This window comes from Rattus rattus, chromosome X, assembly GCF_011064425.1.
Source record: "Rattus rattus isolate New Zealand chromosome X, Rrattus_CSIRO_v1, whole genome shotgun sequence".
Classification (NCBI taxonomy): Eukaryota; Metazoa; Chordata; class Mammalia; order Rodentia; family Muridae; genus Rattus; species Rattus rattus.
This window is the reverse complement of record NC_046172.1, coordinates 60,456,639-60,477,315: the sequence shown is the minus strand read 5'-3', so window position 1 is coordinate 60,477,315 and position 20,677 is coordinate 60,456,639. Positions and strand designations below refer to the sequence as shown.

Below are 20,677 nucleotides of genomic sequence, written 5' to 3'. Positions count from 1 at the left end.
CTGTACACTTAGTTGATAGAAGTGCCTGAGTAACTGAATGATTACAGTACTTTGAACTAGTTCTATAGACAAAGCATAACTCATTCCATTCTAATTGGAGAACAAATGCATCACACACACATACTTCAAGATTGCAAGAATATTAAGCACTAAGATACTAAATCGAATATTGACCATAGGTGTAGCAGGAAGTCAAACTGGAAGAATTAAATTCATGTAGTAAAAAGAGTATTTTGAGTTTTGATGTTAGGTAGACTTAGTTTTGGATTGTTTTCCTACCTCAGCGTGATTGAGACTGAGAATGATTTTCGCTCTTCGAAGTATATTTGTAAGGAGGACATATTACAGCTTCCTTCACAGAACTGTTGAAGTGATTAAATAAGATAATCCCCAAAGCGCTTACCACAAAACAAATGTTTAAAGAAAGCTAGAATTCTAAAGAAGTTACAAATCTGAGCTTGTCTCAGAGGCCTTGTAGGTCAGTCGAGGACTGTATGAGTGTTAGGGACCTGGGAATTAACCAACTAGGCTCAGATCAGGAAGACATCCAGAACCCAAAACTTCTGATGGAAATAACACTGCTGGGGACACACTAACACCCTGTACGCTAAACCTAAAACATTTGCTCTAAACAGTATTTAGCTGCAGAAGCAAAAGGAAAAAAATGTCCGTGTGTGTTGGGGGCTGGGGGAGCTGTGTTTTCCAACTTGGGAGACAACGGTGCTTTTCATCATGGGAAAGCTCCAGGAGGACTTCTTTGGTTAGATTCTACCCTGAAATTTCCACAATCTCAGTCAATTTTAGGAAAGTGACATCGAATTTGTCAGAGTGGATTGTTGCTGAGATCGTTAATCTCTTACAGACAGTGATAAAAAGTAGTGAACTAAAGTTGCAGCATGAAATTTACTCTGTAAAAATTTCAAACCATCCTCAAAGTCAATATAATCAGCTGGGTGGTGGTGGTCCTACCTGCTATTGAATGTGTACTGTACCTCCTTTTAAATATTTAAATGGTGATATTTGAAGTTTGAAAACTTAAAAGTGTTCAGACTCTTAGCGCCAAAACTTGAAACAGTGGTTTTAATGTTTAGCTGTGTGACTGTTCCGCTACCACACTCCTTTAAAACTACATCTCCCAGCATGCTTTGAAGCTGGTCTGACCTCATTTCAAATGGCCCCGTAGGGCAACAAGGCTGGTTACTTTTGACCGTGCTACTTGTGTCATGAAAAAAATCGATCCAATTGGCAGCTATTTGGCTTTTATATCTGTCAGGCCCCCCTTTTGAACTGTTGTCATTAATAGAATGTTCCTAATGTGGATGGGCCCATCCATCCCCGCAGTTGGACGAGGGACTAGGGAAACTGTCTCCAGCGATCTAAATAGGAGGGAATGTTGACTAGGGAGCACCGCTGGGGCCGAACAGAGGAGCAGGAACCGGAGCTCAGGCTGAGTCTGAAAACTGTTGGCTCCAGACTTTGGCTCGGGGACGATTGGAAGTAGGAGATGGAGATACCAGAGGAACCCGCCAATAGTGGGCATTCGCTACCCCCGGTTTATATTTACAGTCCCGAGTATGTCAGAATCTGCGATTCCCTTGTGAAGGTCCCCAAACGGGTAAGAGAGATCTGGTTCAAAGACCAGGGTTTGCAGGGATGGGGGTGGGAGGGTGTGAAAGGGAGTACACTAGGAAACAGGGAAACCTGGACTGAAGGATACCTTCAGCAACAATTTAACTAGCAGTGCCAGACACGCTGTTGAAGCAGTAGCTGAAGCACTCAGGGAGCGCAGCAGGCATCCAAGGCCTGGAGGGAAGTGGGGCGGGAGGGGAAGGACTGGCGAAGAAATGAGTGGAGCCCAGTAGGAGGGTATCATTGAAGTCCTGGACCACGAACTGTTAGGCGAGAATAATTCCATCATTTGTGTTAAGAAGGCTGGGTAGCTTCGAATCTTGGCGATTTTGAGAATCTGTGCTTGTCTTAAGTATATTCTGTTAAAGTGACAGAAGGGAGAAGAAATAAAGTAGTTAGTTCTCCACTCAGGATGTTGTTAGAGGCACTCAGGATGTTGTTCATGGCATTTCAATACATTGAACCATGAGAAGATTGTGTTCTGCCTTTCTTTTACGCTGTTTCAGGCCAGTATGGTTCACTCTCTGATCGAAGCATATGCCCTGCATAAACAAATGAGGTAAGTACCTTTCTGAACGCGATCATTTATGAGGGCAGGTGTGTTCATAGCCTTAGTACTTTGTCTCCTAGTGGGACTAATCAGTGTGAAGTGCTGCTTTCAAAAGAAAAAGAAAAGCTCTTGTAAGAGTGTTTGTAGTCTTTGTTAGATGTCTGTACCTCAGGAAAAGCTTTTGACCGATTGAGAACACTTGGGAAAAGCACACAAAGGAGCTAAGATCCTTCAGAAATGACTTTGCTTCTAGATAGATGGGGAGGTGTTTCGCAGGAAAAATGTTCAATTTTGTTTTATATTTGGTCTAGATTTTGTTTTGTTTGTTTTCTAAAGTAAGATTTGGGCATGTGGTTTCAATTCGAGACTTTTAGACCTGCTACCCCACCACCATCACCACCGACCTTTAACCTGGTCTCTTGACCACACAAGAAAGAGCTAGCTGCCTGCGTCTTAAAACCAAACAAGCCCCAAACAAGCTTTCTGTTGACTGAAAATTCTATATATATATATTTTTTTGGTTCTTTTTTTCGGAGCTGGGGACCGAACCCAGGGCCTTGCGCTTCCTAGGCAAGCGCTCTAACCACTGAGCTAAATCCCCAACCCCGAAAATTCTATATTTAACGTCATAAATGAAACCATTGTGGATCTGGCACATGTCAAATCGGGTTTTGTCAGTACTAACCAACTAGGTGACTGGCTGTGTCACCTAGTGCTTCATTTTCTTCACAGAAAGCAAGATAAAAGGTTTTCAGATTTTATCCTTAGTATTATGTCCTTTTTAGTGTGTACATTCTTTAGGAATGTTCTGTTGTTGTTTTGAGATAGGGTCTCCCGGTGTGTAGCTCTGGCTAGCCAAGAACTGTTAACATCAATCAGGCTGGCCTTGAACTTTCCAATCTCCACCTTCCTCACCTCCCAGGTGCAGGGAGCAAGTGTAACTCACTATACCCCTTCTGAGAAGGCTTTTCTACCTATGCTTAACTCCTTTGTTCATCAAAATAACTATCTGCCTTTCTTTAAAGTATTTTAACATTTTCTTTTTCTGAGTCTGGTGGTGCAGGCCTTTACTTCTAGACCTTTCAAAGGCTGAGACAGGAACATCACAACTTCCAAGCCAGCTGGGTAACTTAGCCACACCCTGTCTTAAAATTAAAATTTTTAAAGGGATTTAGGATATTGTTTAACGTGTAGAACACTTGTCTAGCATACAGGAGGCCTAGGCTCCCACACACAAAATTAATACTTAAAACTATTTTATTGCAAACAAGATGTCAAAACAAAACTGCATTAGCCTGAAGTGAAGGAGGGGCTGGCTGTCAGTGTTCTTTTGTTTTAGGATGTGGTGAATTAGAAGGGAACGTGCTATGAGGAAACAATAAGAAAGGCTGGGAAACATAATCCAATACGTCATAAAACATCAAGAAAATGTCTCTCTGCAGAGCCTTAGGCTGCCCTAGAACTCACTAGAAGAGATCAGGCTGGCTTTGAATTCACAGAGATTCCTCTGCCTCCCGAGTGCTGGAATTAAAGGCACGAGCCATTGTACTAGGCTCCTTGACATTTTTATTTTAAGCAGTTTATTACTTTGCATTTATTTTGATGGAGTGTGGGTGCTTGAGGGGCTGGTCACATGTCACAATACACCATGGAGGTCAGGAAAGAACTATCATGTGGATCCTGGGGATTGAACTTAGTTTTTCAGGATTGGCGACAAGTGAGAGCCCTCTTGCTGGTTCTAAAATTTTATTTGAGTGGACAGCCTGTTCACCTCTCGTGGTATAGACGTGTACTTGAAGAAAATAACAAGAATCCTTGGGGGTTAGGGATTTGGCTCAGGGTAGAGCGCTGGGCCTAGCAAGCAAGGCCCCAAGGTTCGATCCCAGCTCCGAAAAAAAAAAAAATAACAAGAATCCTTGATTTTGTCTATATATTTGACTTTTGAGGTTGAACCATGGGATTTCAAACACCTTGATTATACATACTAGTTGTCTCAGTACCCTACCTGGACTAATTCACAGTAAACTCATGGTTGTACTTACATTCCAAAAACATACATGGCTACCTTTCTGTGGCTAGAGCGGTGCTCCTCTCATCTGAATGGGCAGTCATCTTGTTCAGATCTCTGTTCTTGTTAGAATACAAACCGTGGTTTACTAGGCCTAGGGTGAGACTTTGGCTCTGGCTTTCTAAGGAAGAAATGCCACAGTGCGCGTGGATTGACCACCTGTTCAGCAGCAAGGGTTAGAGAACACAGCTGCAGCAGAGTCTAGAAGAGGAGATGGGAAATCGGCAGTTTAGAAGCCAAAACTCCCATGGAACTCACTTCCTTTATTCTCACTCTTTTTGCCCTTTACTGTGAGGTCCCAGGCATTTGCTCCATCTATCTTTCCTCTGGGAGATAGATGTAAGAGACCAACTAACAGAAACTTTCTATATTAGTGGACATTGGGGAGATGGCATAGAAAGTAAAAACACTTGTTGTGCAAGCACTAGGACCCAAGTTCCCCAGAATCCACAGGAAAGGTTTTGTCATACATACCTGTAAACTCTATGTCTTGGCAGGGGTAGACAAGAGTCAGAATCCTTGCTGGGGCTTGCTGATTACCAATCTAAATCCATGTTCACATTCAGAGGCTCTTGGCTCAAGTGTATGTGCATGAGAATTATAGAGCGGAACATGTGACATCCTTCTCTGGCCTCTGTACATGTACAGACTTGCAAACCCCCATGCATGCATGATCATACCATACACCCCCAATAAATAAAACCTTTTTATATTTGACTTCTCTTTTTTTGAGTCAGGGTCTTATAGAACTCAGTTTGATCTGGAGCTTGAAATGTAACCCAGGCTGGCCTCACACTCTCAAGTGCTATGAGTAGAGATATTTGCTGCCCTCTCTAACACGTTACCTTTATATGTTTGGAGGAGGGTGGGAATCAACCATAGGGCCTTTTACATGTAGATTTTGTATGTCTGAGCTATACCCCCAGTCTAAAGTCCAATTTCCCTACTTCTTACACTAATATTGATGATAGTTGTCCAAGAAGTGTGTTATGTGTTATCATCCCATTTCTACATAAGGTCCACTAAGTTGACTCATTTTATAAGTGAGAAAGCTGAGATCCAGAAACGTCAGCTTACCTGAAGTTACAGAACCAGGAAGTATAGAGTTAGGAAAGGAATTCAGTTCTCTGGCTCCAAATTCTGACTATTTGATAGCCGAGCTGCCTGTTAAAATAAAGATACACAGGGTTAGGGACACAAGGTTTAGTACTAACCATCTCGCTGAAAGGATTACCCAGACCAAGTAGCAGCAGATTTAAATGGAAATAGCTTTGCCAGTTTGCCACAGGAGATATAACTCACAGAGTCAACTTTATATTTCAGTCTTTTAAAAATACAGCTTTATATTTGCTTGTTTTATGTATATGAGTGTTTTGCGCGCGTGCGTGCGTATTTATGTGTATAAATATTTGCCTTTGTGTGTACCTGGTACTTACGCAGATCAGATGAGGAACTCAGATCTGAAACTGGAATTGTGCATGGTTGTAAGTCACCATGTGGGTGCTGGGAAATGAACCCCAGTGCTTTGCAAGAGCAGCAAGTTTTCTTAAACCCTGAGCCATCTTCCCAGCCCCGGAATTCTTTCAAATTTTTAAACTTTTATAATTTATTTATGTGTCTATTCATTTATTTAGAGGGATGTGTGGGCCATAGCGCACATGTGGAAGTGAGAGGGCAGTCAATCCTCTCCTTCACCCTATGGGTTCCAGGGATTCAACCCAGGTCGTCAGGCTTAGTGTCTGGGTCTTTCCCACTGGGCCATCTCACTGTCTCCCTGGGTTAGTGAGTTCTGTGTGGCTAAACTAGGGACCTTGATCCTTGGTTATCTGTTTGAGGTAAATATAACTGTTTTCAGCTGTGTTCCCTTACCTAAAATCTCAAAAGGAGGCTCTGTCCTCTTGCCTCTCCTTGGTGGGGTCAGTGGCATAGACGGAAGGAGCGAAGGCTAACCAGTGCAGTGGGGGACAGAGTGTCTTGATGACTTCAGCTCACGGGGACCAGAAGTGGGGAGTTGTCTTCTCCTTTCACACTGTTGGCTGCTGTTTCCTGCACCTTGTGTACTATGGGTCTGACTCATGTATCTGTTGTTCCATTGTTATTAGGATAGTGAAGCCCAAAGTGGCGTCCATGGAGGAGATGGCCACCTTCCACACTGATGCCTATCTGCAACATCTCCAGAAGGTCAGCCAAGAAGGGGATGAGGACCATCCCGACTCCATAGAATATGGCCTAGGTATGGTTTCCTCAGGCAACAGTGGAAGATCAGTAGTCATCACTCCCACGCCCTGCCTGTAGTTGTGTTACTTATGTGTGTCTCTTTATGCGTATGTATAGGATGTGTATGTATATTTGTGTGTGGCAGTGTGCATGTGTCTGCTAGTACATAAATGGAACTAAAGGTCAACACTGGGTGTCTTCTTTAATCAGTCTACACCTTATTTTTGAGACAGAGTGTCTCAATGACATTGAACCTTACCATTTTGACTAGGTTGGCTGGCCAGTGACCTCCAATGCTCTACCTGTCTTCACTCCTTCAGTGTTGTGTTAGTAGACCCCACGCCTCCTATCTAGATGGCAGGCATTGGGCTGACTGAGCTACCTCCCTAACCGGAAACACTTCATTTCTTTTTTTGTTAATCTTTATTTTCAATTTTATGTGTATCCAGGTATGCCTGGATGTATGTATGTGCACCACGTGCATACAGTACAAGTGGAGGTCATAAGAGGCCTTAGGTCCCTTGGAACTGAAGTTATAGATGGTTGAGAGCTTCCAAGTGTGTTCTCAGAATTGAACCCAGGACCTCTAGAAGAGCAGCCAGTGCTCTTAACTGCTGAGTCATCTCTCCAGCCAAATATCTTTTAATTAAAAAATACTATAACTGGTGTGTATGTGTGTGTATGTACACACTTATCTGTATGTTACTGAGGATGGAACTTGGCTTTAAATATGCTAACCAGGTACTAGCTCTATTCCTAGCCCCAAACGTTCATTTTAATCCCGTGGTTTGGTCCTGTTTTGTACACTGTGTAAGTCAACCATAACTGAAATGATGAGCCTCGAAGAGAAGAATCCTTTCAATGCTGCAATCCTAATGCCAGCACTTAGGTCTACTCTGGCTATATATATGCAAAGCCAGCTGCCCTGAAATCATGTATTTTAAATATATATTTAGTTGGTTTGGGTCTTTTAGTTTTATTTTTTGGAACAGGGACTCACTATTGTAGCCATGGCTGGCTGGAAACTTGTCTCTGTCTTCCAAGTTCTGGGATTAAAGATGTCACCATGCATGGCATTAAGTAAATATTTATATTCTGGCTAAGTTTCCTACCTTATCTTTCATTAACAGATGTATTAGGAAAAAATCCACAATGAATTGTCAACAGCATAGTCTAGAGCAGGGATGGCCAACTCGCAGCTCATAGACCATATACCTCCTCACAGGATAGCTTGTAATGGTGACAGCAACAAGGTTAAGTACCCCCTGTTTCAGAGAAACCTTGGGGCTTCATAGAAGGACACTAGATTGGGAATCAAGAGACGGGTTCAAGGCCTGGGTCTATGTGACGATTGGCAAAATACATCACCTCTCAGGCCTTGATTGACTGCTGGTGGGATCTGAGAAGTTCCTCTTGGACACTTAATCCTTTCTAAGTCTTCCCTCCTGAACACTGGAGATGTGTCTGTCATTGGAGATGTGTCTGTCTCCATTGGAGCGGAGGTCAATTCAGAAGATTCTTAGTAGGCCGTGCTGTTGTCATACCTCAACCTATTGTGCCTTCTCCAGACCACCTTTAACAGACTTCCTTGGTTTTGTCCCCAGGTTATGACTGCCCAGCCACAGAAGGGATATTTGACTATGCAGCAGCTATAGGAGGAGGTACAATCACAGCTGCCCAGTGCCTGATTGACGGGAAGTGTAAAGTAGCCATTAACTGGTCTGGAGGGTGGCATCATGCAAAGAAGTAAGAAAACAACCTATCTGCTTTCTGACACGTTCTTCAGTCAGTCTCAGTTATAGAAGGCTCTATACCTGTTATCCTGACACTTAAGGCATCAGTGTGACTAGCATTTTACAAAGTGTTCTGAAAACATGCGAGTGAAGATAAAGGCCTACTATAGTGGAAAGCACTCAACTGAAAGTCAAGGCATTGGAGTTGTATGTTGTTTCCTGAAAGCTTGGCTAAACCTCCCAGTGTCCTAAGTTTCTTCATCATTAAAGGGACAGAGAAGAGTATATAGCTAAAGAGTCTACACGTTCCTTGGAAATTCCCTATCTTGGGGACTTGGCTCTAGAAATAGGAACAGAATCGGAATAACCAGAGGACAATATAACTTATGATATTAAGGGATATGTGTAATATGTAAGACAAATAGAATTGCAGTATGGAGAAGTTAATCATAAAAGTCTTGGGAGAGGTATATATACATGAGTTCACTGTAGCTGTCTTCAGACACACCAGAAGAGGGCGCCAAGTCCCATTACAGATGGTTATTTAACCACCATATAGTTGCTGGGAATTGAACTCAGGACCTCTGAAAGAACAGTCGGTGCTCTTAACCACTGAGCCATCTCTCTGGCCCAAGAAAGGAGTTTTTTAGCAAGTAGGCAATTGGTAAGAATAGACATAGAAGAAAAACTTCAGAACAATCAAGGAGTCTTACATTACTCTATCCAGGGAAAGTGATAACATGGACCTCTCTCTAAGGAAAAAAGTGGCTCTTCTTACATACTCTTTGCTTAGAGAAGGCCTTTTGGAGTTTTCGTGTGTATGTGTGTGTATACCTTTCTACTCTGTCCAACAAGAACTACAAGGTCTTATTCTACATCTGGAATCTCAGTGGCTGTGTTAGAACTTACTACTTGTTAGGGAAGGACGCCAGCTGGGTGAAAGACAGCAGTTGTCTTAGTAACCGCCAGTGTGTGCAGCCAACCAAGGCCTTGATCTTCAGTGAAAACAAAAGAGCATTTGACTCTTTCAGACTGGAAGGCTGAACAATTTTAACATATACACATTTACATAAGAATATGGTATTCTTTTTGAAATGGACAAGTTTCCTAGCCAAAGGAGGCCTTGTTAAACTAAATATCTCGAATCTACTAATCAGGCAGTAGAAAACTGATATTTTAGTAAAGATTGTGCATGGTCTTAAACAAAGAGACTAGCCTGCTTTTGTTAGTTTTTGTTTGACTTTTGAAAGTTTAAAGCTAAAACAAGAGCTTTTCTTATTAAAGCTGAAGAATGAAGAGAAGAACAAGTTTCTCTCTATCCAGTGCTTCTGTCCTTTGGGCATATGGAGTAAGGAAGTCCTATGGTGTCCCTGGGAAGCTTTGCTGTGGCAAGTGTGCTGCCATTTCCCTAGTTTCTGACCACTGCAAAAGGTCTGCTGGGGCCTGGGTCAGTTTCAGACCTTCCTACTTCTCTCCACCTTTTCCCAGCTAACTGCCTTATATTCTAGTGGTATCAGTCATGGCTGGCTGGCTGCATGCAACTTTAACGGTACACACATATCATTCACTGTTTAGTACAACTTTCAATTTAGACAGACTTTTTCAAGTACAATTTTCAAGACAGACTTTGGGGGGATTGACCTAACTCTGGTCTGAATTCCAAGATGTTCTTGACACCCCTAGAACCTCTGTGAAGTGGGACTACAGGCTTATAAGCTTACATGAAGCTAGGCATGACCTGCTATTGTTGCTAGAAATTTTGGGGAAGCCCAACCTGGATTGTCCCTTGTTACTGGGCAAATTGGGGTCTCCTCTTAGATTTTTAATCCAAGTAATTAAAGAATTTAAGAATAGACTCAGGCAAGAACTTCAAGTCTCTGAAGAAAAAAATTGAAGATCTCAGAAGATGGAAAGATCTCCCATGCTCATGGATTGGCAGGATTAATATAGTAAAAATGGCCATTTCACCAAAAGCAATCTACAGATTCAATGCAATCCCCATCAAAATTCCAACTCTATTTTTCATAGAGTTAAAGCATTTTGCAAATTCATCTGGAATAACAAAAAACCCAGGATAGCTAAAACTATCCTCAACAATAAAAGGACTTCAGGGGGAATCACTATCCCTGAACTCAAGCAGTATTACAGAGCAATAGTGATAAAAACTGCATGGTATTGGTACAGAGACAGACAGATAGACCAATGGAATAGAATTGAAGACCCAGAAATGAACCCACACACCTATGGTCACTTGATATTTGACAAAGGAGCTAAAACCATCCAATAGAAAAAAGACAGCATTTTCAACAAATGATGTTGGCTCAACTGGAGGTCATCATGTAGAAGAATGCAAATCAATCCATTCTTATCACCCTGTACAAAGCTCAAGTCCAAGTGGATCAAGGACCTCCACATCAAACCAGATACACTCAAACTAATAGAAGAAAAAGTGGGGAAGAATCTCTAAACACATGGGCACTGGGTAAAAATTTCTGAACAAAACACCAATGGCTTATGCTCTAAGATCAAAGAATGGAAACAAATGGGATCTCATAAAATTGCAAAGCTTCTGTAATGCAAAGGATACTGTCAATATGACAAAAATGACAACAGATTGGGAAAGATCTTTACTAATCCTTCATCCAATAGAGGACTTATACACAAAATATACAAAGAACTCAAGAAGTTAGACCCCAGAGAATCAAATAACCCTATTAAAAATGGGGTACAGAGCTAAACAAAGAATTCTCAACTGAGGAATATCAAATAACTAAGAAACACCTAAAGAAATGTTCAACATCCTTAGTCATCAAGGAAATGCAAATCAAAACAACCCTGAGATTCCACCTCACACCAGTCAGAATGGCTAAGATCAAAAACTCTGGCGACAGCAGATGCTGGCAAGGATGTGGAGAAAGAGGAACTCTCCTCCATTGTTGGTGGGATTGCAGACTGGTACAACCATTCTGGAAATCAGTCTGGAGTTTCCTCAGAAAATTGGACATTGAACTACCTGAGGACCCAGCTATACCTCTCTGAACATATACCCAAAAGATGCCCCAACATATAAAAAAGACACGTGCTCCACTATGTTCATCGCAGCCTTATTTATAATAGCCAGAAGCTGGAAAAAACCCAGATGTCTCTCAACAGAGGAATGGATACAGAAAATGTGGTACATTTACTCAGCTATTAAAAACAATGACTTTATGAAATTCATAGGCAAATGGATGGAACTGGAAAATATCATCCTGAGTGAGGTAATCCAGTCACACACACACACACACAAAAAAAAAAAACATAGTATGCACTCATTGATAAGTGAATATTAGCCCAAAAGCTCGAATTACACAAGACCACATGAAGCTCAAGAAGGACAACCAAAGTGTGTATGCTTCAGTCCTTCTTAGAAGGGGGAACAAAAATATTCACAGGAGGAAATACAGAAAGAAAGTTTGGAGCAGAGGCTGAAGGAAAGGCCATCCAGAGACTGCCCCACCTGGGTATCTATCCCATACGCAGCCACCAAACCCAGACAGTATTGCTGATGCTAAGAAGTGCACGCTGACAGGAGCCTGATATAGTTGTCTCCCAGGATTTCTGCCAGAGCATGACAAATACAGAAGTGGATGCTCGTAGCCAACCACTGAACTGAGAATGAGACCCCTGTTGGAGGAATTAGAGAAAGGATTGAAGGAACTGAAGGGGCATACAACCCCATAAGAACAACAATACCAACCAACCAGAGCTCCCAGGGACTAAACCACTACCCAAAGACTACACATGGACTGACCCATGGCTCCAGCTGCATATGTAGCAGAGGATGGCCTTGTTGGGCATCAGTGGGATAAGAAGCTCTTAGTCCTTCCAAGGCTGGACCCCCCCCCCAGTGTAGGGGAATGTTAGGGTAGGGAGGTGGGAGGGGTGGGTGGTTGGGTCGGGGAACACCCTCATAGAAGAAGGAGGAGGGGATAGCATAAGGTGTTTATGGATGGGCAACCAGGAAAGGAGATGACATTTGAAATGTAAATAAATATCCAATAGAAAAAAGAATAGATTCAGGTTAGGCATAGTGACACATTTTTACTCTTAGCACTCAGGCGACAGAGGCAGGCAGGTCTCTTAGTTCTAGTCACTGCGTAGTGAGATTCTGTCTAAATAAAATAAGCTCAAGGACAATAACAATTATAATAGTCTTTAAAAGGAAACCCTTAGGGCAGGCAAGCTGTAAATTTTGGTAGCTGCCAGGGGGGCTGAAAAAGAGGAGGGAAACATACCTTTTGTAAGTCACCACATAACAGAAATGAGGGGTTGGTTGGAAGTCGGGTAGAAATAACATCAGAGACAACGAAGGGTAAGAAAGCCGAGAATACTTAGAGAGATTGGTTGATTGATTGATTACAATTTTTTTTTTATAATTTTCTACAGCATTCAGAAAAGCAAGCAGGCTTAACCCAGCCAAGGCTCGAAAAGCAGTTGTATTGCAGGTGTGTGTGTGTGTGTGTGTGTAGTGGCTTCGGGGGGGAAAAGTACGTCTTCTCATTAAGGATGTAATTAATTGTCCCCCCATCTATTTAGCATGCCTTTAGGTGGGCTCTTGGACTTGCTTCATTAACTCTTCTGTTTTGAGTAGCTTGGCCTGTTAACTTAGATTCTGATTTCTTATCTCCTCCAGGTATCCTAACAGCCTCTGCTCTAAAGATGTTGTCCAGGCATTGTTTAGGAGATAGGGTGCAAGTGAGGACTGCGTAAATCCCATTTCCATCATGGGAATGCAGAGATCCAGTTCCAAAGCTGTCTGCCAGATGCTCTTAGTGTCTGGCCTGGAGTTCTGCTCACATCCACACACAGGCAAGGGTGCTCATTTGGGAAGAGATAAGGAACCAGAGCTCCCTTTTAGCATTTGACATTCCTGGAATGGCTGCTTTAGGGATCCCTGCCCTAAGCTGCCCATCAAGTTTCTATGTCCTGTTCTCTTCACTGTAATCTCACTCTCTATTCAGACCTCCCAGATATACACAGATTCATAGATCCCATTTATTCCTTAATCCAGCATTGATTAAACACTGCATGTCAAGAACAAGTTTCTTATCTTTAGTAATGGCATAAGGAAATTGAAGCCAAGTATATTTCCCCCACACAAATGAAAAAAAAATCTTATTTTGAAAGCATTCAGGTGCTGTCAGGGTTCTTTTGTAATTAGCTTCTCGAAAACTTTTGTAGGATTAAAAGTGGGAAATACGTTCATACTTGTTGACTTGGTAACAGTCTTCTTACAATTCTATTTTGAGGAAATAACTCAATCTTGGGGATGGTACAGTATATCACTACATTTGAAAGTTAAATAAGAGGGATTTTTGGAAACTTTGCTAAAGGACTTATGCTACTAAATATTTGGGATATCAAAGTAGAATAATGAACACACTGGCCTAACGTAGCATGACCCTCAGAGAGACCCATTCTGTGTAAGTTCGTAGGAGATATATTGTGAAAGTACGGGTTAGCTGTCTTCCTGGCTAGGCTGGGCTTTGACCAAATTCCTCTTTCCTTTTCTTCCTTTTCTCTCATTGTGAATATAGGCAGGCTGGCCAAGTCCAGTGAGTCAGTTGGTACACAAGATACTGTTGCTCTGTGCAAGAGGGTAGAGCACACAGCAACAGTATCTAGGAGGAAGAGAGAGGCTCCAAAGCATTTTTATTCCCTGCCAGATTGTTCTCGCCTCTCATGCCCCTGTCATTTGTCTCCACCATCCCCCAGAATGCCCAATTCAGTAGCTCAGGATGCTGTCTTGTATTCAGTCTTGTTAATAAGATTCGTGTGTGTGTGTGTGTGTGTGTGTGTGTGTGTGTGTGTGTACAATTACTTTTCTCCCATTAAATGTTTTATGCCAACTCATTCATCCAAGAACCTAGAAAGGAGAGAGCATTATTCCTTCCCCACCACAGACAGTTGAACAAACTGCCACTGGGGTCATGCTATACAGACTAATTCTACCTTCCTCCTCCAGTTTCTGCACTTAACAGCTTCCTGTATGGAGACTTACTGTTTACTGGCATTTCCTGTAGTAGCTTTTCCTCCATACTTTGCTGTGCGTCAAGTGCCACCTGCTGGCAGTCAACTGTTATAACACAGGTATTTCATCTTTACATGCCCTAAAGTGGTACACTGTTCAGTATTTTATCCATGCATTTGGTAATATACTTTGATTTCAAAGAGGTATTTCTACTGGAATCTCTTTACTGGTTAGTAAATCTATACTGATATTTTCCTTCACCAAATGATCACTTTCAAATTTTATAATATGTGAAGTATGCCTCCATGAATTTTGAGGAAAGATCATTTTTAAGGGCTGTTCTTCACTCTGCCATGTCTTCACAGTCTTACATGGGCATAGTTTCTCCATGGTTTGGAGGAAAGGAAAGCTTTAAGAACTTTAAGAGAGATTGGTTCTATTTTGAATGAAGCCCGGACAGATAGGAATTCATAGCTCAGAAGCAGCATGGAGTTCCCAGATGGGAAATGAAAGCTGGAAAGGGGGACTGGAGGGGTAGCTTAGCAGGTACAGAGCTTGTTGTGCATGGGAATCACAGCAGATCCACAGAACCCAGGTAGAAGCTGGGCAGGTATGGGGGCTTCCAGTAACACCAGCGCTAAAGAGTCAGAGACACCGGCGATTCCCAGGGCAAACTGGATAACTTACACTACCCAGAATTGGTGCGCTCCAGATTTAATAGACCCTACCTCAATAAATGAAAGTGGAGAGCAATCAAAGTTGTGCAAGATGCAGCCTTTCTACTTTGTTTTTATACTCATGATCAACACTTAATCATATGTGGAAGACTGAAGAATGTTAAGACACAGTGTTCAGTTATTACTTAAGACTCCATGTCGGACAGGAGTTTCAATGGGGGATCAATGCCTATTTATATTGCTTATATAAGACAAACACATGTTTTGTTGATGGGTATAGCCAAAACTGCCCTAAAGCTTATAGTCCTCCTGCCTCAGCCTCCTGAGTGCTAAGCTTACAAGTGAACACACCATGCCTGGAGCGAGAATTTCTTAGATCTGATTTGCATTGGAGAAAGTGATTTTTCAAAAGAATGTGTGGTGGAAATAGAAAGGGCTGTTCATTAACTCATGTGACAGCTTGTAGTGTTGATATTTTCATCTCCTGTCATAAACTAAAACAGTGGCAGTTGGAGGGAAGAGTGAAATATAAAGAAAAGAGGTTCTAAAACTGGGATGGGTGACTATCTATCAAGCTCCTAACAAGGACTAGATTTCTAAGTTTAGGAAGTAGTAGGAAATAGTCTCCAGGAAAAAGATCAAATGTGACTAATATAGCATACAAGCTTCTAAGCCACATTAAGAATAAAAGATAATGACAGACTGGCAAAGCCCATGTAACATAAATATGACAAAGTGTGATAGACCTGTATGATTTAAGGCCACAGGCTTCATAATGTATAAAAAGAAATGTGACAAAAGAATATGAATAGACAGTTTATAAGAGAGTATAAGTACAATTAGAAGATTTGAGAAAATGTTCATTACTAATCAAAATTCGAATTAAAACAACTTGGAGCCAAGGTCAGGCGGTGGGTACAAGCCTTTAATCCTAGAGGCAGGTGGATCTCTTGAGTTTAAGGCTAGCCTGATCTTCACAGAGAAACCCTGTCTTGAACAACCAGCCAAAAAAATAAAACAAACAAACAAACAAAACACCAACTTGGTGCTGGGGATATAGGTCAGTAGTAGACCGTGTGAGTGCGAAGCCTTGCCTTCTGTTCCCAGTACTACAGGTAGACAGATCTAACGCACAAAACCCTTTTTAGCCTGTATTTGAAAGAATGTAAAAAAAAATCGTACATCTAGCAGTCAGGGAATAAAGGAATGGTGAGTTTAGTCCATGAAATAGTATGCATGTTCTAATTTTTGCTTTGTCTCGCTGTACTCCTTTCTAAGGACTGGACCCAAAGCCTCCTACACACTTCACCACTGAGTTACATATATCTCGAGCTCTTATGCTATTACATGTAATGGTGATTATGAAAATTATAGGACATTTCAAGAATAAAATGTATTTTAATAATGTATTTATTTTTATTTTATGTACATTGGTGATTTAACTGCATGCATGTCTATGTGAAGGTGTCAGATCCAGTTGTGAGCTACCATGTGGGTCCTGGGAACTGAACCCCAGAGCCTTTGGAAGAGTAGACAGTGTTCTTAATGGCTGAGCTATCTCTTCAGCCCTGAATAAAATATGTTTTAAAAGTGATATTTAAACTAATATGCTCATTGTAACTACTTTCTCACACACAGGAGGAAAACAGTGGGAATCAGTCCACTGGTCGCTGTACAGCAGCAGGGGTTTCTTTGATTTTGAGACGACATCTCACTTTGTGGCCCTGGCTGGCATGGGACTCACCGCTGGCTTCAAACTAGCAGTGATTGTTCTGCTTCTGCTTTTCAGTGCTGCCAACTGCAGGCATGTGCCACCACGCCTAGCTCATGATTTAAAAATGAATAATAATTTTGCTCTTGTTTACAAAGGTTTTGTACTGAGACGATAACTGCTGTTATAGCTGAAATTTAACAAACTAAAAAGAAGCAAGAAATGGGGTGGATATAACCGGGAGTTAAACTCTGTATTCTAATTAGTTTAACACGGATAGTTTCATAAATAGACACAAATACACAACAAACAGTAAAAAATATTTAACATCACATAGAGAAACTGAAATATATATTTTCCTTCCTGTCAAGTTTGAGATGGTTCTTGATAATCTATTCTAATGAAACTAATACAAAAATGGTAAGTGTATATATGATGATGATACTTGAGATGTTATTTGGCAACATTCAATAGTAGCTAGAATGGTTACATAGTATCCCTTCTCCCTGGGATGTTATATAACCATTAAAAATGGTGGTCAGAGCCAGGTGTGATGTGCAAGTCTTTAATCCCACAGGGTAGGCAGATCTCTGTGACTTCGAGGCCAGCCTGGTTTACATAGTAAGTTTCAGGCCAGCCAGAGTTACATAGGGAGACCTTGTCTCAAAAAAGCAAAATTGGTGGTTAGGGTGATGGCAGAATTAGGAAAAATGTCCTTCATATAACATCAGAGGTTTGTTAAACAGTGGCTAGCTCTTAACATACATTCACTTACTTAGATTACACTTGTGCAAGATTTCTGTACAATTGAAAAAACTTAAAATACAGCCAAAATTGTTGGCTTTACACATGTGGTATGGTTATATATTTTATATGCTTGTGTATAAGATAAAATTTAAAACTTAACATAAGTTATTAAGTCCCTTAAAATTTGTATGCATATACACATGTCTTTTCTGTTTCCTCTATTTTCTCTGATGCATTTATGTTATTTCTATAAATGGGAGGCAATGATGATGTGGTATAGTGAGTGAGTGTATGCTTGTAATCGTGTGCAAGGTGGTATGTAACGAGGGAGGAGTCATGCTTTCTCACCTGGTAGGGTAGAAATTGCCCAGGAGAAGGGTTGACACCACTATAGCAGCAGAAAAGTATGGTGCATCTGGAGAACTCGAAGCAGTGAAATGGTCAGTCTGAAGGGAAGTCAAGACAACATTACAAAGTTTTGTGATTCATACTAAAGAAAAGGACATTTTCTCTGGTGGGGTGAGAACTTGGTAAAGGATTTCAGTAGTTCTTCTACCAAAATAGATACTATTGAAAGCATTCAGTTTACAGACATTAAGCTCTTGCTGTCTGTCATAGGTGAAGGAAACAGGCATATAGGAAGTTCTTACTATTCAAGGGAAGCGAGATTGGACAGTCACTTAGTACTGAAACATAACATGGCAGTACATTCCTATAGTCCCAGAATTTGGGAGGCAGAGGCAAGAGGAATGCAGGTTTCAGATCAGCCTAAGCTACATATTGAGACTGTATCTTGAAAAAGGAGGGGGTGGGGCTGGAAAGATGGCTCAACAATTAAGAGTACTTGCTGTTCTTGTAGAAGACCCAGATTCAGTTCCCAGCACCCACCTGATGGCCCCAAACTGTCCATAACTCTAGTTACAGGGGATATGATGTCCTTTTCTGACCTCCACTGGCTCCAGACACATGCAGACAAAACACCCACACACATAAAATGGGAAGAAATCTTCATTTAAAGGTGGGAGAATTGTGGAGTATGTACTGAATGAGCAGTCTCACTAGGTGGATAATTAGGATGCTGTAGGGATGATGAGAATCATACATTTCTTTTGTCTTATTTCTTAAGATTGCGTTCTTGGTAAAACTATATATTAGTTCCCCCAACAAACGACATGCCAGGGATTGGTGTATTTTGATTAGGATCTATTTTTTTTTTAAACAAAATTGCATGGTATTTCAAGGTGGTGTGTTGAATTCTTAAGATTCTTGCACAGTGGTTATTAAGGGCTGGTTTTGGCCAGTGTATTCAGGAGTATCTGTTTCCTGTGAGTTTCTCTTCAGTCAACTCAGTATTCACAATAGTCTCTTGTGAGCTACACTTAAAAATCATGGCCCTTGCTTATTTTCTTCCTTTTCAACTATGAATTAGCTTGCCATATTGGTGTTCTTTTACTTTGTGTGCTCGTTTTACGACCCACATTTTATACATGACCTGTAACCTTACTCTGATAAATTAGCATTGAGTTGCTAGGTGATGTATCCGATGATCTAGGAGACTCAAAATGAATGGATGGATGGGCTGAGTGTTAGTGCATAATTCTGAGGGTCGCTTGAGTTGAGACTGATAGTAAGTGGTCAGTTCCCTATGAAACACATTTCATAGCTTTTGAAATCCTAGGAAATCCCAAACCTTTCCACTGCTGCTCCTGGGTGAGGAGAACTCCCTGTATTGGCCACAGACTAGTGCGGTGTTGTTGATACGGATGACAGCAACTCTTTAACGGAGCATTTTAACAGCTGAGTGGACTGCAACAATGATATATTTATAGATAAAGTCATGTGTGCTGTCTAGGACAGCTATATGAGATCTGTGTATGAGAATTGCATGAACTTTGTTTTGTGTGGGGCTTGGGTACACTTTTGAGTACTATGTCATAATGCAAAATGTCATGCCTCTGTAGAAAGGAATGCCCAAAAACCTCTGAAATAAGACCTAGATGTAAATCCAGGCTCTACCACATAGGAGGTATGCGCCAGCCCTGAGTTACTGCAGGAACTATGTGTGCATAAGCAGGGATGGAAGAGTGGTGGGGCTGCCGAGAGCATTCGTAAACCTGAAAGCGTGGGCTCCTATAGACAGGTGGCCAGGGATAAGGCCTGGAATGGTCTTTATATGCCAAACTAAATAGATTGGACTCTGTCAAGCTTGGTCATTTTTTTCCAGTGGTTCTTAACTGTCTTTGTCCTTGAACATCTCAGAAAATTCTGTGAAAGCTGTTTCTTTGTCCTTAGAAAATATATACAACCCAAAATTTTCCTCATAGTTTAAGTTTCCTAAAACCTGTTCTGGGTCCCAGGCTAAGAACTATCACTTAGACTAAGAACCCCCACTTAAACACTGAAAGAATTATTGAAAGGAATGGAGCCAAAAGTAAAGTATCTCTATCAGACTTGTATCTCAGAAGCCCATTCTACCTGTAGTTGGCAGGTGAATCCAGGGAAGAGAGGCTGCGAGCAGGGACACGGGGAAGGGCTTGCCATGCTAATGCACCTAAGAGCAGATGGGAGCAGTAGTGATCAGCACAGAAGAGGAAACACAGTTGGGCAGTTAGTGACAGAGCAGATAGAAAGGTGAGCAATTAGACATGAATGACATAGAAGAGGTGGGTGGCATGGACTTTGTGTGTAGGTGACTGCTGCATCTGCTGAGTTAGGGAATCAGCAAGTGCACATGAGGATTGATGGGTTTATAGCTTATTAATGGCATCTGTTAGAGAACTGGTAATAGGAACCCACCCTGGGCTTGTCTATCTTTCGTGTGCATACAGAATATCTTGGGAGTGTGTGAAAATGCAAACTCTGGTTCAAGAGGTCTGGGATAGGACCTGGGAATCTACACTGGCAGAAACTCACAGCAGTGCTGCCCATCTCTAGTCTGTAGACCATACTTATAACAACAGCAAGAGGCTGGAGCTAAGGAGAGTCATCTTCAATGGAATGACAGCCTTCGACTCAATAGCATCATGGGTAGTTATTAAAAACAAGGAACTAGACCAGCTGTCCTGGAAGTAGGAGATACAACAAATACCGAGCCTTGTGGGATGGCAGTTATTAAAGGGAAGGTGGAAACTGAGGTTTATGTCAATATAAAACATGTGGTTACCAAGTCTGGGGATTTCATCTCCATGCGCACAATACACACATGCACACCCACACATGTAGGTGCACACATGCACATGTGTGCACATACACACACACACATACGCACACGCAGAGATGGAAGAAGAAAAGTCCATGATAGGATTTTGAGAAGGAATAGCCAGAAAGATGGG

At 41.6% G+C, this 20,677-nt stretch overlaps 1 protein-coding gene across 1 annotated transcript in view; it reads left to right on the top strand.

Moving 5' to 3' along the window:
- Positions 1-1,177: 1,177 nt before the first annotated feature.
- Hdac8 (histone deacetylase 8) overlaps positions 1,178-20,677 on the top strand; it is a 408,840-nt gene continuing 389,340 nt past the window's right edge. The window contains exons 1-4 of the mRNA XM_032889857.1: positions 1,178-1,615; positions 2,136-2,188; positions 6,350-6,480; positions 8,069-8,210. Of these exons, the coding sequence (XP_032745748.1) occupies positions 1,505-1,615; positions 2,136-2,188; positions 6,350-6,480; positions 8,069-8,210 (437 nt within the window). The 5' untranslated portion in view covers positions 1,178-1,504. The remainder of the gene's footprint in view (positions 1,616-2,135; positions 2,189-6,349; positions 6,481-8,068; positions 8,211-20,677) is intronic.